This window comes from Naegleria fowleri (genome assembly GCF_008403515.1).
Source record: "Naegleria fowleri strain ATCC 30894 chromosome Unknown tig29, whole genome shotgun sequence".
Classification (NCBI taxonomy): domain Eukaryota; phylum Heterolobosea; class Eutetramitea; order Acrasida; family Naegleriidae; genus Naegleria; species Naegleria fowleri.
In genome coordinates, this window is record NW_025407961.1 from 622,461 (window position 1) to 643,360 (window position 20,900).

General features: G+C 38.2%; 8 protein-coding genes across 8 annotated transcripts in view; 5 read left to right on the forward strand and 3 right to left on the reverse strand.

Annotated features, from left to right (window-relative positions):
* The window catches only part of FDP41_002508 (uncharacterized protein), a gene marked incomplete at both ends in the record, with an annotated part of 3,321 nt that extends 641 nt beyond the window's left edge, over positions 1 to 2,680 (forward strand). Inside the window, one exon of the mRNA XM_044705710.1 lies at positions 1 to 2,680. This exon is cut by the window's left edge and continues 641 nt beyond it. Coding sequence (XP_044563401.1) covers positions 1 to 2,680 — 2,680 coding nt within the window.
* A 379-nt stretch (positions 2,681 to 3,059) lies between these two features.
* On the forward strand, positions 3,060 to 3,389 carry FDP41_002509 (uncharacterized protein; the record flags this gene model as incomplete). The annotated part of the gene is made up of 1 exon (XM_044705711.1): positions 3,060 to 3,389. The coding sequence occupies one exon, from the start codon at positions 3,060 to 3,062 to the stop codon at positions 3,387 to 3,389; it is 330 nt and encodes a 109-aa protein (XP_044563402.1).
* Positions 3,390 to 3,845: 456 nt separating this feature from the next.
* On the reverse strand, positions 3,846 to 6,455 carry FDP41_002510 (uncharacterized protein; the record flags this gene model as incomplete). The annotated part of the gene is made up of 1 exon (XM_044705713.1): positions 3,846 to 6,455. One exon carries the CDS (start codon positions 6,453 to 6,455, stop codon positions 3,846 to 3,848), a length of 2,610 nt encoding a protein of 869 aa, XP_044563403.1.
* Positions 6,456 to 7,006: 551 nt separating this feature from the next.
* Positions 7,007 to 10,189, reverse strand: FDP41_002511 (uncharacterized protein; the record flags this gene model as incomplete). Its single annotated transcript, XM_044705714.1, has 1 exon — positions 7,007 to 10,189. The coding sequence occupies one exon, from the start codon at positions 10,187 to 10,189 to the stop codon at positions 7,007 to 7,009; it is 3,183 nt and encodes a 1,060-aa protein (XP_044563404.1).
* Positions 10,190 to 10,381: 192 nt separating this feature from the next.
* On the forward strand, positions 10,382 to 11,521 carry FDP41_002512 (uncharacterized protein; the record flags this gene model as incomplete). Its single annotated transcript, XM_044705715.1, has 1 exon — positions 10,382 to 11,521. One exon carries the CDS (start codon positions 10,382 to 10,384, stop codon positions 11,519 to 11,521), a length of 1,140 nt encoding a protein of 379 aa, XP_044563405.1.
* Positions 11,522 to 11,720: 199 nt separating this feature from the next.
* Positions 11,721 to 14,332, forward strand: FDP41_002513 (uncharacterized protein; the record flags this gene model as incomplete). The annotated part of the gene is made up of 2 exons (XM_044705716.1): positions 11,721 to 13,412; positions 13,871 to 14,332. 2 exons carry the CDS (start codon positions 11,721 to 11,723, stop codon positions 14,330 to 14,332), a joined length of 2,154 nt encoding a protein of 717 aa, XP_044563406.1.
* Positions 14,333 to 14,871: 539 nt separating this feature from the next.
* Positions 14,872 to 15,866, forward strand: FDP41_002514 (uncharacterized protein; the record flags this gene model as incomplete). The annotated part of the gene is made up of 3 exons (XM_044705717.1): positions 14,872 to 15,167; positions 15,269 to 15,344; positions 15,414 to 15,866. The coding sequence occupies 3 exons, from the start codon at positions 14,872 to 14,874 to the stop codon at positions 15,864 to 15,866; spliced, it is 825 nt and encodes a 274-aa protein (XP_044563407.1).
* Positions 15,867 to 16,635: 769 nt separating this feature from the next.
* On the reverse strand, positions 16,636 to 20,848 carry FDP41_002515 (uncharacterized protein; the record flags this gene model as incomplete). The annotated part of the gene is made up of 7 exons (XM_044705718.1): positions 16,636 to 17,115; positions 17,184 to 18,313; positions 18,386 to 18,501; positions 18,603 to 18,868; positions 18,944 to 19,272; positions 19,440 to 19,748; positions 19,819 to 20,848. 7 exons carry the CDS (start codon positions 20,846 to 20,848, stop codon positions 16,636 to 16,638), a joined length of 3,660 nt encoding a protein of 1,219 aa, XP_044563408.1.
* Between the last annotated feature and the right edge of the window lie 52 nt (positions 20,849 to 20,900).

A 20,900-nucleotide genomic window follows, 5' to 3' on the forward strand; every position in this document is an offset into this window, starting at 1 on the left:
CAAATTAAAAATGATTGACGCAGAATATGAAGCAGAAATGGAGAACGACAAAAGGAATCAATCACAGACTCTTGAACAAAAGTATTTAGAGTATCAACGGGAATGCGAAAGAAGAGCAAATGAAGAATTAAAAGCTCGTCTGAAAATGTTTGAAGAAACCACCATAAGCGCGATGCGATTGGAAGAGAGCGCAAAATACCGAGAACGATTGGCCAGAGAGCTTGAAGAAATGGAAAAGGCACACATGAGAAAAATGGAGAGAGCCACAGAAAGAGAACGAGAAATTTCGGATCGCCTCGAAAAGAAGGAAAAAGAAATTGAAAGGCTATCTTACGAGCACAGACAGAAAATGTTCAAAGAAATGGAAGAAATTCAAAGAAAAAATCAAGCCATCGCTAGAGAGAGACAATTATTGGAAATGAAAAAAGCAGAGCTCGATGACAAAGCCAGAAGACTGGATGTTCTTGCGTCACAAACTGCTATTGACATGAAGTCTGAAATGTCGCTCATGAGAGCAAATTTAGAGAGGGAGAATATTGCCAAGATCCAAAAATTCGAAGAAGAAAAAAGAAAGTTGGAACTGGAAAAGGAAAAATTGGCTGAAATGATGAAAAAGCACAGTGACACATCTCATTTAGAGGAGACGATCAAACAATATCAACATTCTCTTGATATTGTGAAAAGTGAATTACATGAATCTAGAAAAAGAATACGAGATTTAGAGGAAATGAACGATCAAATGAGAATGCAAATTTCTTTATTTAAGGAGACCAATAATGACTCAAACAAGCCCAACAACAGAAGTACGGATGTGGCTCGAGACAGCCTACTTCAACGAGAAATTGAAAATCTTACCAATCAACTCAAGAATAAGGAGCTTGCTTTCCATTCACTCCAAGAGAAGATGCTGGTATTAGAACGAAGCGAAAATTTTCTCAAAACCACTCTGGAAGAAAACGAAAGAGAAAAGAAAAAGTTGATGGACGACTTCAAACGAGAATTGTTGGAAGAAAAACAAAAAACAAAAAAAATTTTGACCCACTGGCAGAACACGGAACGCAATCCAATGGTTGAAAAACTCCAAAAAGAAAGAGTTCGAACAGAACGAATGCAACGAGGTTTGGAAGAACAATATCTTCAAAACAGAACACTGCAGCATGAAATTGATCGTTTGAGAAATTTATTGGAATTGCCTCGAATTTCTAGCAATAATGGTGCTGATGGCAAATCGACCAAGTTTGGAGATATTTCACAAATTGGAAAGCCGATCGAATTTGCCTATCCTAGCTCACTTCGAGATGACAATATTTATGAACGACTATCACTTAATGATTATCCACAACTCTCTATCCATGACAAACTTAAAGAAATTGACAAAATTGGAATGTCTCTCAATCGTGATTTTAACTTGGTGGATAATACTCAAAAGAATAAGACAGAAATGAATACGATTGATTTCACACCTTCCATGATGGATGAAGTGTCGAGCAGCTTGGATGATTCCTTCCTCAAAACCTTCGACTCAAAAACGGCAATTCGAAGTTCTATTCCCATCAATGTTAATACTCGTGATGACAAACATGTTGCTCGAGTCTTGAATACTCTTGAAAATCAATTTGATCAAAAGTTTCTCAATAATGACGAGTTCATGAGAAACACATTCACAACATTACCATATCAAACTGAGAAAGATCAGTCCTCTCCGCTCATTCACAGTCCTCTAATTACTCAAAATCAACAACAAACAACCTTCTTGGAAGAATCCCTTCAAAACGATCTCAAGTTTGAAACGACACTCAACAGCAAGGAAACAATGGCTAAGGAAGCTCTCTCAACGAATACCAAGATGAATCGACTTCATGACGAGAACGCTCAAGAAATACGAGCGAGCAATTCAGAAAAGAAGGATCATGTTCAATCGAATAGCATTTCCTTGGAAGAGAATGTCAAATCGGCAAAAGACGATGTGAAGCAGACTGTCTTTACAACTCTTTCTCAACATTCTCCAACAATTTCCTCGAATAATAACTCTCCAATCGATCAAGTGGCGCCCAGTATACAACTACTGCAACAAAAACAACAGAACGAACGTGTTCAACCTTCAGTTGTGATCTCCACTGCTCCTTCGCAACAAGTGTCACCTTCAGAAACATTTTTCGATACAACTCCCGGCATGCAACGGTTTCATGAGAATTCGCATCAGACCCATTCCACAACATCCATCACAGCCACCACTGACTCCCAATCAAATCCAGTTACAGATGTAAGTGATCGCCGAATATTAGGGGAATCAATGAAGAAACAAGTTGTTGAGGAAGTTCAAAGCTATGGACAAGTACGCGATCAAGAAGAATCAATTGTTGATGACGTTCTTAATCATGAAGAACACCACTTGATGCATCAACCTTCCCCCAATACTCATGGCTCACTCGACGAAGAAGAAGAGCAAACTCGTCAGCCAGCAGTGGTTATCGATGATCCAATCACGACAAGTGCGAGCGATCAACAAGTGTACGACCATTTTGGAGTTGGCAACGACGACGATTTATTGAATACAACTCATTCAGATGGCTGGAAATCTGATACATCTGGATTCAGTGCTGGAGGTGGAGGGTTTAATGATGATGATTTGGATATTGAAGATCAGTTATATGCTAAGAGTGAATACGACGACTTTTAACCCTCAGTTGGATACATAGTTATTTGAGACGTATTGTAAAACCTTTGGAAAATGTTGGCATTTGACATTTGAGGATGGTGAACGATCGTAATGCAGGATCCTGCGTGCATGGTTATGGTCAATTGGTTCATCAACAACCACAAGAAGATATATTTACGGTAAATTGTTGGTTGTATAAGTGGTCTTTTGTGTCAACCGAGCATTCACTATTTTCATGTTCAGATTGAAGAGAAATCTCGACAGTGAAGCTCAGGCCTGGTTTTGAAGCAGCCAAAAATTTTCATTGTAAACTTCACGACTTGGTTGATTGTAAGTTGAGTAGAAAATAAAAATTTTTGTCTGAAAAAAAAGCCATTACATCATCATACTACATCACACAATGAAGGTCGTCGCAGCTTATTTGTTGGCAGTTCTCGGTGGAAACCAAAGCCCAAGCAAGAAGGATATTGAAAAGATTTTGGGAGCAGTTGGTGCTGAAGTCGATGCTGAACAAGTTGATAAACTTTTGAAGGAATTGGAAGGCAAGAACGTTTTTGACGTTATTGCTCAAGGTAAGGAGAAGTTGGCTTCCGTCCCAACTGGTGGTGCTGCTGCCGGAGGTGCAACTGGTGGTGCTGCTGCCGTTGAGGAAAAGAAGGAAGAGAAGAAGGAAGAAAAGAAGGAATCCGAGTCTGAGGACGATGGTGATGCTTTCGGTGGTCTCTTCTAAATCATCCAACACATTCTCATCTTATAAAAATAAATCCTCCTAAATATTTAAAAGTTCATAAATGATGATTCTCACTCTTGTGATGACAAAGATCACAAAAATGTTTTGTTGTTGTTGCCCTAAAAAGAATTTGGATGTGTGAAGTTTCCTAGATCCACACTCTGAACAAGTAGAGTGCAGAAGCTGATACCTCTAATGTATCCAGACATCCGAGCAGCAGTATGAAACGTGGAAAGTGTATCATATCTTGGGGGATGTGTGTTGTTCATCGAATATAACAGAGGAGGGTAAATTTGAGCTTGCCTTTCAAAGAGCTTGATTAATTTCAATGCAATTATGGGTTTTAAAATGAACAAAACATTAACAATATCCCCAATTTATTTGAACTCGGTTTCGACAACCAAATTGTAATTGGACAAGTTGATACCAACGAGTCACACTGACCATTCTTTGTTTTTATTTCTTTGCATTGTTGGGCTGTGAAGTTCCAGTGCCTCCCGTATTCGGTTGTGGTTGAGAAGGTTGTTGAGAACCCGTGATGTTTGGCTGTAACAAACCCCCTCCCAACATGCTCGGATTAATAAACAACTGCGTACCTCCTGGCATCATCATGAGACCTTGAGGTGAAAAGAACGGATTGTACATCAGAGGCATTCCACTCATACCACTCGGTATAAATGTTGTATTTGGAGGCATGTTAATTCTTGTGTTGCCTACCGTCCCAACAGTTAAGGGATTTCCTTGTTGAGCAGCAAGAGCAGCCAATGTGAGAGCAGAAGCATCCGTTCCTCCAATCGCTGAAGTTGTTCCTGGATTGTTTCCAACGAGACCTGTGGCAGCAGTGGTCGTGGACATTTGTGAGCCCTGTGAGGTGGAGACACCACCTACAGGATTGGTAGTCGTAGTGGTGGCTGGTTGCAAATGAGCATTGTTTGGTGGTCGTTGTGACAATGAAGAAGAAGGTTGCGTGGTTCCTTTCGAACTTTGTTTAACCATGCTTAGAAAAGTGTTTTTGTCTACCACATACGAAATAAATAGCTTATCAGGAATGTCATAATAGGAGGCCTTACTGTTTTCCTTAGATTTGAGTGTCTTATACATTTCACTCGTGATGAAAACTAAAAATCTGACATTTGGTTGAGACTCTTGCTGTTCGTTGTCACGAGGAGGCACAGTCACAGGAAGAGCGATCAAAAATTGTTTGTCATTGACAGTCTTGTAGAAACTTTCGAATCTGGAACTTTCATCTTTCGTTTTCCACAAATAAAAGAAGGTGTGCTTATCGAGACATGCTTTGAGATTTTGAGGAATGGATTGATGGGCAACACGTTTGATGTCACATGTTTTTGGTGCCTTTGAAATGAACGCCTTGGCTTGATCAGGATAATCTGGCACATTGAGATAATTGTTGTGAATAAGATCGAGTGTGAAGAGAGCATTACTATTAGGTTCCACTGAGAAGACAATTGAGTGAAGAGGAGTCGAGACAGCGCTATGGACAGAGGTGTTATCCGATGAAGTGTTCGATGCTGTCTGAGGTGGAGAGATGGTCGATGTGGATGATTTTCCTTGTTGTGACGACGGTGGTGGTGTGCTGCCTCTTGTTGGATGGTGTTGTTGTTGTTGTGGAGGAGAAACAGTCACAGGATTGGTTGCAGTGCCACCACTGGTAGCCTTCTCCGGAGAGCTTTGTGTTGATCCCTGTGTTTGAGCAAGCAATTTGGGAGCTATGGTGGTTTTGGATTGTTTCATTGTCGTCGTTGTATTTCCAGTGGTTTTCACTTGAGAGGTTGCAGAACTAGTTGGAAGGTTGTTGCCTGAGGAAGGAGTGGTTCCTAGAGGGGGAGATGAAATGACAGTTGGCACACCGTTGGCGGTTTTGAGTGGAATGAGAGGTTGAGCAGAAGTAGTACTGCTTGATGTATTTTGCTGTGAAAGGTTCAGTTGAAGGCCTCTCAGCTCAATAAATGCAGGCTTAAATTCAATGAGTTCCTTCTTTGAAGAGGTAGTTTTGGCTGATTTTTCTAGAATTAAGCGAATAATTTTTTCGTCATTTGATGCATTTCTTGAAAGATTGGTACCCTCAATGGTTCCATTCACCACTCGTAATTCTGTTGTTTCATCTTCCATCGCATTTTCTTGCTTAGATTTGTCCTTCTTAGAGGAACTGCTGGTGTGAACAATTTGGCTATTCTCAAAGAGAGGTTTCCAATTTTTGTTAGTCGAAGGAGCAACGAAGGAGACAATAATTCCTCTCTTGTGGGCCATTTCTCGTGCAAGGTAACTTGCTGTCTTTCCAGAATAGGGGCCTGGTAAAGTACAAGGATGGTCGACTGGAGTGGAAGAGCAAATTAGACAATATTTGAGACATTCTTTTTCCCATTGTAAATCAGTGAGCGAGGCAGCTAAAGCTTCTGTCACACAGCTTTCACATACACCTCCTGCATGAAATTTCTCTTTCAATTCTTCTAAAATGCTCGTAAATGTATTGTATTGTCGAATGAAGGGAATCACTTTAACCATAAAATCTCCAAATGGTGGATGATTTTGAAATAATACAGCTCCATATTCCGTATTGTTGTTTTTCAACTGCTCCAAATAGGGCAGGATAATTTTCTTTAGAAAATCACCAAAATATTGTCTCATTCCACCTGTTGTATCAATAAGAATGCACACTTGTTGAGGGATGTTTGTTGGAAGATAAAAATCAGCTGGTAAAGGATGAGCAAAACCAGCAGAATTACTACTTGTTCCGCTACTATTACTATTAGATCTTGATAAAATAGAGGGTTGTTGTTGTTTGACAAAGTTAGGACCTAGTCCGTTTGCTGCTACTGCAGTACTATTCGTGTCTGTTATAGTGTTTCCGCTTGATTGCATTAAACTCAAAAGTGAAGTATTTGAATTCGGTGAAGAAAGTGAATTTGCAAATGCAGAGGCAAAGCTTGAAGCAAGTGAAGAAGGCCTTCCGTGACTCGTGGTGCTTGTGGTGGCGGTTGGTGGTTGTAACAAAGTTGGAGAAGAATCAGTGAGGAGTGAGAGCATGGAAGTTGGTTGTTGGGACATGATGATGGCTGTGTGGTGATGATGATGATGAATAACGTCAATTCGGGAAATACAAATATTTGGAAAGGTGTTGAAGTAAAGTGCCGAATAAATAAAAGAGGAGGTGAGAGTAATCGTTTGGTAATGATGGTGGTGTTGGTGTTGGTGTTGGTGGTGATGATGAATAAAGTTCTGATTCCGTGGTGTTGGTGGTGTTGGTGTTCTTTAAATCCAAGATCTCAGGTGATGATCAATGCGCAGCGGGTGTAAATTTGCAAAGACCAATTCGGAAGAGAGAGAATACGGATCTAGTGAAGACGATAAGAAGAGGATTTACAATCTGATGTCTCAATGAATTGGGCTAGATTCAACAAGACTCTCTTTTGAGAGGAAGAGTGATCGTGGAATGGAAACTTTCGATAGATCTATCGGAAGAGAGAAAGTTCTTTGTGATGATGAGAGAGATGATCAAAAAAAAATTGCCGTTGAAAAAAATTTGTTTTTTTTTGTTATTTTCTTTTGCATGATTCTTGTGTTTTCGTGAAGGAATGCATTCTAAGTGAATCATGGAACTAGTCTGTTTTTGACTTGACATGGTCATCATGGGGAGTGCTAACGGAAGATGGTAGATTGTGCACATTTCTAACATAAATTTGAGCAAATGAGAAGAGTAAAAGTAGAATAATAATCATTGCGTTTCCGATGGCAAATCGACTAATGCTATTTCCAATTTCAAGCCAACTTCCAATGTCTGAAACAAGGAAAAAGAAATTAATGGTCATGATATCACTGAGAGCTAATACAACTAGAAGAGCAGCAAAGTGAGGTGTTCTTGACACTCGCAGAATGATTACAAAAATTGCTGTGACAGCAAGTAATGGAATGGCAAGTTTGAAAATCAAAATTGCAGCCATTGTGAACGGGCTGAATATGGAAATAAATCGATAGACAGAGCTTAATTCAAAACTGGCAATTGTAGCAAGATTCCCAGTTCCAAAGAATCCAACATTAAAGAGGAAAATGAAAAATATGGCGGTACTGAACTCAGTTTTTGAGAGACATCCAGGCGTGAAAGATAGATCCTTCTTTCTCTTCTGCTTTTCTTGTCTCATCCAAAATAAAAAAGTCACCAAAATTCCAGAGTAGAATAAAACTTCATAATTTACACTCAACAATACAAGTGGAGTGACAAATGCAGAAAGAATGCTTTGAGCTCTTACTTGGTAAAAGTTTGAGGACATAAATGGAAGAAGTAATGACAAAATCGATAAAGTCCAAGCAGCTAGTTGATTCAGGAATGGTAACCCTTGCTTCTTTGACAAAGATATATCTGTGCTTACTGTAACGCCACATGCCAAAAGAATTAATGCAAGCTGGACATAGAACAAGATTTGTTGGAAAAGGCTCTGAGTTTCCTTTGGCGGCTTGATAAATCTCCATGTAATTTGACACACGCAGAATACTATTGCGCCACAAATCACCAATGTCATATCATTGCCGTAATCGGGTGGCAATAGAGTGAATAAACTCATAATGATACATGTTGTGAGCCAACCAAACCTATAGGTGAAATTCATTTCAAGTATGGTCGGTAAAACTCCCAAAACAATAAAGCAAACAGAGAAAATATCTCTGGAATAATAGCCACAGACCATGACTTCGAGAACAGTAATTATCACCAATAGTGAACATCCGTCAGTGCCAATTGAGAAATGCCGTGTGAGGAATGCATAAACCAGCTTGAGATGATTGAATATATATGCAAAGAAGTAAATGGGGAATATTATGTACATGTGATAGTGAATTGGATCATGCTGTACAAAGAGTAGAGCGCTCAAGACAACAAATAGAGCAATGGCAGCACATGAAACGGCGAAAACATTCTTGTCACTCTTAATTTCATGACCAAGCTTGGTGTAATGACGTAAACAAAATACCAGCAAGTAGAACATCCATCCAATATATCCCAAGATAACTGTTGACATGAGTTGGGGCCAATCATAGGTCATAAAATAGTTAAGGCCCTTAATTCCCATATTAATCAGTTCATAAATTTCATCTTGCGCTTTCTCATAATTTCCACTCAAAATTAGAGAGGTTATTTCTCGAGATTTCGTTTCCAAGTCTTGTCGTTTCATGTAATGGCGAAAGAAAAGTAAAGTTTTTTCTTTTTTGACCTCTTGCTTCTTTAGAAATTGTTCTGCTATTTGTTTGGCATTGAGATGCAAATTAATACTTCTAAATATTTCATTTCCATTGAGATAGGAGAGAGGCAACACCCCAACATTGTTCATGGGAAATGGGATGCCCAACAGAGCACTCATGAGAGTAGCCATATCTGCCTGTTTGATGTCCTTTCTGTATTTGGGGTTAATCATCCAAGTTTGTTTGACATACTTTTCTTCTGCAGTAATGGATGGAAAAGACCCATCTGAAATGATGGAACCTTTGCCTTCATAAAAGGGACGAACTCCTTTTCCCCAACAGACCAAAGGAGTTCTTGTACATTCAGGATTTCCATCACCATGTGAGCCCTTAGACGACATTCCATGGTCGGCTGTGAAAATGAAGGCTGTTTCGTTGTCACCGAAAAAGTTTGAAACCAAATTGTGAACTCTTTCAACACCCTCATCAACATATCGAATGCTGTCATAGTACCCCTTTCCCATCTTGTATGCATGACCGCTGGTATCTATACCCAATAAATGTAAAAATATAATAACTTTGTCTTGTTTCAGCTTATTCTGGACTGTTTCATTATGAGATATCAATTGTTCAAACTTGTCAAAAACCCATCGATCTAAACTGGACTTGTCATGCATGGCGAAGTCTTCCATTTCTGGAGGGTAGTTATACGTATCGATATGATTTCCTTTGAATAGATGCACAACATCTGGTGATCCAATTTGAAGCACATAATTTGTTTGATTAAAGACGCTATCAAACTCTATAGGATTTTCCTTCCAACCTGTGGTCACAGCACTCACATCTTCATAAAATCCTGCAATCATTGCCACGTGGCATGGTCTCGATTCTGTGGGAACTCGCGTGTGAGAAATGCCAAAACTTGCCACAGTTTCCATCTTGGATCGAATAAAAGGAGCTGATGTTTCAAGATCCGAAAGAGAAGAGGTAGTTTGTGAATCAATGGCTCCTTCATAAATATTATATGGAGAATTACCCATCTTTCTCTTCTTCTGGATAACAAACTGATGCCTGTCATCTCCAACCATTTTATCCTTGTCTCGGACTATTTCAAACAATTTATCTGCTCGTAAGCCATCTCCGACAATAAAGACCAATCGTTTTGCAAACAAACTGGACTCTCCTTGAGAAGATGTTACCGTCCGTAAATTAATATTGTTATCATTCAAATATCTATCGAAACTGTTCTGATCCATTCCATGTACAATGGGTGATTTAAAATAAATATCAAAGATACTCATCATGTATGCAAGATGGAACAATATTCCCACAACAATAACCAAAATATATTTGCTTTTATCGAAATTTGATTGGATGGATGCTGATGATGATGATTTTTGAGAAGAGCTTGAAGATGATCGTACCGCTGCAGTGGCGAATTGATTGGCGGTTGTGGATGAGGAAGAAAGATGATCATCTTCAGCCTCCTCCTCCCCCATGCCATTATTGTTCCGAGAGGTTGAGAAAGCCGAGGAGGAAAATCGTCCACGATCGTGATCATCCTCCGTTTTGTACCGAGTTGGAGATGAAGAGGAGGATCTTTGCGTCATTTTTTGAGATCTGTGGTTGATTGTGAGGATAGCGGGTTGATTCTTGTTGATCTCATTATTTATGTCTGTGAGGATAAATATATGAAAAGCAATATAGGGTTGGTAACCATGAACCTACAAGATCGATCTTGTCCCCAATATTGGCTTTTTTGAAAACAAATAAAATTAAATTGTTTTTTGAATTTCAAAAAAATGCAAGAACATCAAGAAAATGGTTCTTCTTCTTCGATCCTCACAACAGTTCCTTCATCATTGGCCTCATCTTCGGAGGATGTTTCTTCTCGGGATAGCACTCCAATGGGGGTAGCTGCTTGTTCATCACCAAGCAATGCTCCTCCAAAAACGGTTCACCCACAAGCCTGGCTTCAAGCCATGTACAGTGCTGGACGAGGAGGACTACAACAAAAGAATACCAGAGGAGGATATCACCGTGGAAGAGGAAATAGAGGTCGAGGCTCAAGAGGAAGATACAACAACAACAATCGATACAATAGAGGAGAGAGCAGAAAACGACCCAAAGATGACGATGAAAAATCGAATGAAGAGTCTGATAATGAAAAGCCATCATCGGATTTAAATGAAGAAAACGTACCAGAATATATCAAGTTTTTGCAAGATTACAAGAAAAATTACAAAAATCCAATTTTCTCAATGCTTTATAAAAAACCCATGGAAACACCAGAAGATATTGAAAAATATAGAGAAGAACGAAGAAAGAACTATCCAACTCGACAAAATGTCATTGAAAAGGAGAAGGAACTGTCAGAGAGGAGAAAGAAAGGAGAAATAATTATTGGAGCTTCAGAAAAGGTTAAATCTCTCCTAAAAGTAATGGGAATTGAGAAGGATAAAAAAGAGGAATCCAACCAAGACGATAGTAATGCAAAGGCAGCACAGTCACTCATTAGAAATTTATTGACTCAAGAAATTTCACAGGATAAGATTATTTTATTGCAATGTTTTAGGCATATCATTCATGAACGATTTTATTGTAGTGACGATGAATTGAGTGAAGAAGTGAAATCCAAGATTGATAAACTTCATGAACTCACAAAAATTGAAATGAAAAAGCTAGAAGAATTCAGAAAGAAAAAACTAGGTCTTCTTGATGAAGAGCTAAATGCCAATTCGGAAACATCAACCTCAAATGCTGTTGTTTCTGAAAAAGCAACAACTCAACAAGTATTAGAAGAAGCAATTTCTGATGAAGAGTTTGGAGAGTTAAGTGATGACGCCCAAAATGATGAAGATATGGAGGACGATATTCTTGGAAATTGTGACGCAAGTGAAGAGCAGAAATTGGATACAATCTTGAAGGAAATTACAGAATAGACTAGTATTTGAAAAATCTCAGATTGACCCAATTTGAGCATAGAAAGGCATGGAAAGTTGTGTTATCCACTCGAAGGACAATACAAATCAATTCAGAGAATTGTTCACTTCGAAAGAAACGAATGACTTCAAGTCAAATAATCTTTCAAGCCGTTTGAATAAACTGTCAGTTTTCATCTATCTGCAACAAAGCAAAAAAATGTCTACCCCTCGCTCTGCATCCACCAATCATGTTCATCACGTGGAGCACATTGAACTAGTAGACGAGGTGATTCATACACAACCATTAATATCCATGAATCAAAATAATAATTATTCAAATGGTCAATCTCCTTCATTCCGAGAATCCACTCTTGACCTGTCGGAGATGAATCGAAGCACCACCACCAATTCATCATCAACAAGGAATAGATCTATTCCAACAACAACAACAACCAACACCTCTATTCCCACCTCAACAACAAGAAATCCCTCACATTCATTCATTCACTTCCCTTCCATTCGAACATTGAACAACCTCTCGTCGGAATCGAGCGTTGTCGTTCCATCCTCCTCATTGACTCATACCTTTCGGCCATTTGAATCATCACCCTCCTCGCAACCACAAGATCACTTTTTGAATTCTGTTCTATTGTTCAACAATTCTCCTCCATCTTCCATGATGGAAGTCCACACAGAACTTCCGACTAATCTTTATTGGGAAAATTTTCAAAATTTAATTCCGAATGATTGTCTGCTCATCATTGCAAGTTTTCTCGACGATTCCTTCACTCTCGCTTCCTTACCTCACACATGCTCGATGTGGTATAATTACCTTAATTATCAACCTCTTTTTTATTCTCAACTTTATTCCATCAAAATTCGAGAATTACGTGAGTTTTATTTGAAAGATTTTGATTTACAAGTTCAGGAACGAGTGTGCCGTCGACGATTGAAAGCCATTATGGATTTGCAACAACATTATCAACAGAATAGATTATCTCTTCGAAGTGGACTTGAAAATAATACTTTGACAAGTGATCCTTTGATATTTTCGAGAAATTATTCACAACAACCACAGCATCATCACTCTCATGAATTAATTTCCATTCAGAATGATACTCATGACTTGCCACCAACAAGAATGACCCTATTAGAAGGATCTTTACATTCTTCATCATCGTCTCAACTCGTCGTGCATTCTCCAATCATGATGACGTCGGATATGACAAGTTTCAATCGGAATGAACATTCCAATCAATTACGATTAACGACTGAATCAAATGCTCTTGATTTTCATCAAAATCTTGTCATGAGTGAAGAAGAATTCGAAGTATTAAATACACATTCATCCTTTTCAGAGAATTCGACGGCATCACAAACTTCAAATTCTTCCTTTTTTGATCTCATGGATCAAACACAGCATCTCATTCCTCCTTCTGTGTTTCGAAAAGTCAGATTATTGAACATGGAAAATGTATTGAACAATACGACCACTTCACCCATCATTACAAATTCCAGAAATAGTCCGAGCATTAATTCTACCGAATTCGAAATGCCTCATGACCAAACCTTACCTCAATCCACCATCACCACCAAACCACAACCACAACCACAACCACTGCAATCACTACAACCACAACAGTCACAACATTTGCGTCACAATCCTTCCTTCCAACCTCCCCAACCCTCCTCTTTCCACATTTTCGAAAAAGATTGCTATCTCGAACTCCTTCGAATGGAATACATGGTCCGTCAACACGGTCGTGACATTCTCTCGAAACGACGAATGGGTGGTGGCGGAAACTCCGAAAAGTCCGATCTCCCTGCCGTTCCTCTTCCCGAACAACTCCTACTCGAGGCATTGGATGCACGATTGCGATGGCACTTTTTTTCTCGCCATGCCCATCACGTGTGTCCTTCTCACCATCTTTCTCGTGTGTGTGGCGATTAAGGGAATTTTGATGGACATGGGTGCCGATTATGAGAGTGAATGGAATTGGTGTCTTGTATTTTTACCCTTATATTTGGCATTTGGAATGGTTCTATTCTATTCTGTGATGGACACACGGTTGTCTCTAAAAAAGTATTACATTATTCATTACAAAGTGAAAGAAAAAACGAAACGAAAACAAAAGGCAAGAACTGTCTTGAAATTTAGAAAACACTTCTTTGATCATTTGATGACTTCCATCTTGAAAGTGAAAATGACCATTTTGGGATTATTCTTTTCAGGTGCTTTTAATGCATTCCTATCCTTAACCTCATACTGAATTCGGTCAAAACGGTGGATGGTATCTCTTTCTCATTTTGACATGTTTTCTAATATTGATTTTCATTTATTGCTTTATTTGGTTGATCATTCGACAGAAAAGATATGGATCTATCATTAGTGTTGGATGTGCTTGTTGTAATTTGATTTCACTCGCTGCGTTGTGTTTGTATGTGATTTTGTGTGCTGCTTTGATTGCTTCTAATCTTTCCATTCCTCTGAGTATGCCTTGGAGTGTTGCAATGATTCCAGTGTTTCTTGTGGAAGTGTTGATTGTCATGGTGATTGGAGTTGTGTTGGTGGTGTGGTTCAAGTTGGAATGTCAGGTGTCACATTCGAATTTTCAACGATTGATTTATGTGGTGTTTCATGTGATGGTGGTTGTTGGAGTCATTCTTTTGATTATGCATCATGTGAGTGTATTGAAAATTCAGGAAAATGTGACATTTGGATATGCAACTCTATTTCTCATTCCAATTCCAATGATTGTTTTACCCTTGTTGGCCATTACAGCAAATTATTTAATGAAAAAACAAGAATTCAAGTATGATGTCATGTAATGATGCACAATAAATCACACGAGGACAAAATTCGGTTTTTTCTTTGGTGGCAAAAATCGAAGGGCAGAAATTGCATCTCAACAGAAAACCATTTTTTCAAATCCTCCGCCTGTTAATTTGTGATTAGTGAGTGAGCGAGCGAGCGAGTGGATTTACAACAAATTCTCTACCTTACTAATTTGTGGCAAGGTATTTACAGTAAAACGACGATCTTTGGTTTCCAATACATGACGCGTGATTTTTGGAAGCAAAAATTTTGGAGTTTTTTTAGAATTTAGATTCAACATTTGTTTTTTGCGACAACAGGAACCAATATTCACGTTTTCGCAAAGAACTGAATTCCTTTCACATCTGCTGAGCCTCTTTCACGACGCCAACATCGTGAATAGACTTCCAAACCTTTGCAAAACACTATAAATTGCACACCATGATTACACTCTTTCCTCATCAAAAAAACAAACACAACAACCAACAATCAAAAACAACAACAATTCATTCCAATGGCACAAAGAACTATCAAATTCTTCTTGTACCTCTTGATGCTTTCCCTCTTGCTATGCGTTTTTTATTCCTCCCAGAAGGTTCAATCTGCAGCTCTCACTTGCAGTGGTACTTTCATTCGTGCAAGTGACAATTCTGCATTCGTGTGTGGCAATCGTAATGGCTATCCCTATGTCATCGAGTTGAGAGATGCCTACAACAACCTTGTCTATGAAGGAACCATGGATGACTCTGGTTATTATAATGTGGCTAGCTCTGATAAGTTTTATCAGATGTACTGGGAGGATTTGACAGTCACAGATCCTTTGAAGAGAATGAATATGGCAACTTCCATGTAAGTAATTTTTGTTTTGATATCAATGGTTGATGTTCTTTATTATTTGATGGTTTGGAATTAAACCCTTTTCTTGATTCAAATGTTCATATGAACAATAGAACTACCGATTCGACTGGTTTGTTCTTGTCTGGTTTTACCATTCCAAGCATTTTAGGAAGAGTTGGCTCTCAATATGTAAGTTTTTTCATCACCGAGTTCACACATTTATTCTTCTAACACCTTATTCATGATGATGGAATTTAGTACAAATTTTATCAACCAAGTCGAGAGGTTCAATCCACCAATGCTACCAAAATCACTTCATCACCAACTCTCAAAGTGAATTCCACACTCCTCTCTTCCAACTCTCCAACAAATTCTTCATCTACCACTCAACTTCAAAATAGAGCTCTTCCTCGTCGTGTCATGTCTCTTCCTCCGTACTACAAGGAAAATTCAGGAAAGATTTGGGAAGTCTATTCCTCTACTCCTGATCAATTCAAATTGAGATGTTTGGATGCCTATGATCATCGAACTGCATTGGTTGGATTCTCATTCAATTCGAGAGTGGATAAGTTTTTGAGTTTTATGAACTTTTTTGATGAATCCGGAGTGAATAAGCTTGACATGTTAGATGCCACTGGAGATGATATGAATACTTTGTATTTGGCGAATGGAGATGTTTTTAGACCATGTTTTTACTTGCAGGTTTGTTAGTCTCAAGCAGGAATGAGAACAAGGACAACAATAGTCAAATTGTAAATTGATCGATTTGTAAATAAAGGTTGGACTCACAAAACAATATTCTGTTCATGGTGTCGTTTTCTGATCGTTGTTGTAAAAGATTGAACTCAACGAAAGAATGAAAGAATGGACAAGATGGTCTTCTTTTGAAGACATAGAGAGTGAACAGAAGAAAGAAATCAATTTCATTCCAAATGAACATCAATGGCATTGATTGATGAGTGCTATTTGAGACAAAGAAGTTTCACTACCATACCATGATTTTCCAAAAGGAAAGAGAATTCAATCACTCCAACCGTTGCCACTTTGTTGAATGTGGTTGTTGATGGTAGTAACAATCTTCGCTGGATAAGTGTATGTAGTTCTCTTGGTAATCAACATCAGTAGTTCTAAGGCAGAGCATAAGAACGATGAGAAAAGAATTCATTTAATAGTATTTCAATGCTCAGAAATAACATTCATTGTTGGTTTGTGCACAAATCCAAGCTTGTGGGTGTCTCGTTATTTTCTCTCAAGTTACTCAAATCGTTGTTATGGTTGTCAACAATGCATTGAGCGACTTCCACTTGCTTGTGATGTTTTTCATTCAACAGATAGGCTTTTACAAGGCCCTTTCCTTTCACTTCCACCTCACGCTCTTCGAACTCATAGCCAAGATCGTATACTCTCTCATAGGTCGATCTTGAAATTTGTATTCTGTTTGGCAAAGAGGTTGATTCCATTCTGTGGTCGACAATTTAGATCAAAGACGTCCCATTTCACACACAAAAACAAATAACAAAATGAATTCAAAGACACTACCCAATTCAAAAACTAAGAAACAGGTCACATCGTTAATTGCCTCAGCAATGAATGAATCACCTCCAGTTTTCAATCGATTGGCAACGGCTGTTGGAAGAATATTCTTCAATAAATTTTCAGATCGTTGTTTTTCCAATGTAATATCTTTGAATGTTACCACAATAGATATTCCAATTCTTCCTTCCAATTTCACACAATGAAAAGTAAACTTTCCTGGGAACTTGGTCCTATTCTTTCTGATGCAATCCACTTCCACTTGCTCATTCTCAATTGACGTCGACTCCTCGACACTATTTACATAACTGGAGGCTTCACCCATTTGTTTGGCTTTTCCTACCAATGCATCGACTCGTTTCTTTAGCTCTGCTCTGGCGGATTCATCGAAAAGCTCGTATATTGAACTACCCAAAATATCGATCATCTTCATACCAAACATTCTCAAACCTGAATATGATTCCAATAATTGGAAAACATGTGCCAAATTCCTACAAAGCATGCAAAGGTGAACAAAATTCCAAATATTCCTGCCACTGTGACAATGGTGGAAGAAGGTTGAGATGAACTTTTTACAAATTCTCTGATAAATGAGGCAAACTTGTTCAATAGTGGAGCAGCAGTTCGGAAAACAGTGTAATGTTGCATTGCAACCTTGACAGGACTCAATAGAGTCATATTAGCAAGTGATTCTTTTTGAAGGAGGTATGCCTTTCTTGAATCAGTGGCCACTTGAGAGGAAAGTGTCACAAAATCTGCCAGCACCTTTTCCATACCTTTACAGTACAATAGATTGCTTGTGAAAGTGAGAGTAACATTGTTTTTTTGTATGTAATCTGTGCAGTTGTTCGTACCGACTGTAATGATCATGTCAACGGCAGGATACTGTCCAATAATTGGATTGAGTCCTTGAGAAGGGTCTCCGTAAATGAGCGATGAAAATTGTTTGGTCAGCTCCTGAGTTCGCCTGGAAAGTCTTGTGAACAAAAAATCAAAGTTGGTAGTATTCCACAAAAGAGGATCTCCAAAATTCACTGTTCGATTAAATAGAGGTGCCAATACTGAGTTAGATTTTGTAATTTCTGATGCTCCAAAATATGTAAATGTTTCACCAACGCTAATACTTGCTCTGTCCACAGATGCTGCTGCTTGAATGCTTAATCTGATCCTCGACATGGCCAATGATGATGCGATCGAATTCAGTTCGCTCTCCATGAACATTAATGCAACACAAACTACCACACATGTCACTGCAAAAATAAAAAGAGGTAGTAAAACATATTTTGCACTAGCTTTGCTCACTGAAAATCTCTTTCTTTGATGTACTGCTACACTCTCTGCTTTCTTGCTCAATGTTTGGAATATTTTCCCTACGACATCTTTTTGGATTTGAGATCCAAAGAGTCTTGAAACCTTTCTGAGATATTTGAGCTCATAATAAATGTAAACAAAGAATAGAATGCTAAGTAGAATGAAGAAGCCAAGTATGGTTGAAAGATAAATGACAAACTCATTCATGGATATATTAGCAAGGCTAAAAGATCGATTTAAATATGAAGTGCAAAAACTGTCGTAAGCTGCTGCTGCACTCTCGCGATTAATCCAAAGAAACATAAAGTTATAGTCTGTGAATAGAGATGATATATTTCAATCATTGAGATGAGACCGATTTCAACAGTTCATAATAACAAACATACCAGTTAATGGATTGAAATAGCTATTGGCAGCAATTTGATCAAGAAGTGTCTGTGTTCTACTAAACGAGTTATTACCAACGTATTGAGTGGGTAGTTCGAGATGACATTTCGAGTTGCTGTGATGAAAGCATTAGTTAATTCATAGATAGATGCATTTTTGGAAGAATAGGAGCCAGTATATACATTTTTCTTGTTTGGATCTTCATTAGGAAAGTACAATGGATAATTATTTTGTGAATAGTCAGAATAGACATCATTACTGAATGCATTTGATTGAGATGCAATAATCAGCCTATTGAACAAATCAATGGCCTTAGTCAACTGAGAAACATGATCAGTGACATAAAATAATTTGGAAACCGTTGGAAATCCATCGTTGGTAGAGGGCCAAGGATAGCCGAATAAATAAAACACGTTCACCCAATTTTGAGTCGCTCTGATATTTCTTACAATTGATATGGGAAAGGTTACAGGAAAACACACCTATCAAGTACCGCCAATGATAAAGATGGATCAATATCAATTGTATAGAGGATATTGTACATCCACAACACATACCTGTTCCACATATGGAATTATTTGTGACATTACAGATTGAGAGTAGTAAACGCTTAAGGCGATGGATACAATCATGATGCAAAACGCGATAGCAAAATAAACAATCAGTGCTACACTAACAATTTTGTGATCTCTAGAATTGAATAACGCTTGACGAAAAATGGTTTCCTTCTTCATCTGTGGATTGTCGAAAGCACTCTCCAACTCAAAACCTTCATCCTTAGTTTCAACTCCAATTTCTGTTAAACTTTCATCCAATGGAATAGCTGAGCCTGAAACTTCGTACTTGTTGTAATAATCTGAAGAAGCAACGGGTGTCACACGATTACCTTTTTTAACGCTCGAATTAAATCCTCCTTTCCGTTTTTCATTTCGTCATCTTCGATGGAGTTTGCCTCTTTGTTGAATTCAAAGCTCTCTAAAAAGTTTGCATTCAATCTAATGATAGTTTTGTTTCTTGGATAGCTTAATAACAGGTTCGAAAGAGTGCTCTTACATTCACTTTTTAAAGCATAGATTGATCTTATAATTTTTTCAATAGCGTCATAATTAATATTCTCATTAGCACATTCTTTCCAAAAGTCACGATGTAATGTCAAACGAGCTGCTTGATTTTTCTCCAAAGTCTCAATTTGAGCACTTGCTTCAAAAAGCGCGTTATTAGTTTGTGACATGGTTTCTAACTCCTTCATTCTTTCTTGGATGAAGAGTTTGTTAAAAATATTTGGATGTTGCTTAAGGGCACGTCTTAACAAGCTTTGAGCGAATATAGAGCAATTAGATTCTCCTTGCCATTTCACTTGAACTAATGATCGTGTTGTAATACATTTAAATATTTCGATAAGGATCAAAAAACAAGTGCAACAAATACTTACTAATCAATGCGGATAGTAACAACAAGCTAATATCATTAAATGATTTCTGATGTGCAAGTCCTTTGATAAATGCCAAACAGAGATCAGAATCTGAGTACTCCCTTCCTCTGACATTTCTCTGTCCGCTCTTTAGAGATAGCTTTAAGAATATGTTGAGTGATGGTATTGCTTTCGATTCTTCTAAATCGTTGAAAAGAGAAGAAGCCGCTTTTTCAATTCCAAATAAGAGATGCTTTTCAAATAGATCGAGATCTGTCTGAGAAGTCACTACTGAATTCATCAAGTAGTCTCTCATTTTCTTGGCATGAAATCTTAAATAAACCTCCATGAAACAGGTCCCTGCGACAAACAACACCACAATCAACCCTAGTGTCATGCTTGCAAAACTGCCACCCAGAACATCAAAAGTTGGCGAATCAGAATCCATATTAGCTGCTGAAGAGATTAAGGAACCAATACTCGCTCCAACTTTGCCACAACACGTCCCAAAATACAATGAATTGTCATATCTTCTCAAAAACGGAATATAGTAGAAAACAACGCCACATGATACAAGGCTAAGGATTACATTAAAAGCAGCAGAAGCATAGGAGTACTGTTTTGGAACAAGAAAAGAAGCTAACAATTGAAACATGGCAAATTCTCCAACCAACATGACCACCAAAGAGTTGTCTCGTATCAACGGAACCTTGCTCTGAGGGTTAGAATTAGTCAAAATTAGTTCTGAAAGAGGATAAAGAATCAATAAGGCCAGTACACCGACAGCACTAATCGCCATCATAATCTCATTAATCGTCTCTGTACAAGCAGTTCCAGAAAATCGATATAAAGGGGCCATTTGGCTCACAGTACTTGATCCAGCAGAAGTGATGGTGACTGTGGCCAAGTTGCTCACATTACAATCGAAAAATCCAAGTAAAACAAAAAGCATGATCAATGAAAAGGTTCTCAATACAAAGCTGCATAATCTGAGAGCTGTTTTCAACTTTTTGAAATACTTGCTAGGTTTTAAGGTAAATCGCAATGCCATGCTGAAGAGAGCCACATTCAAAAGAATGAATAAAACCGCAATGCAAGCTAAA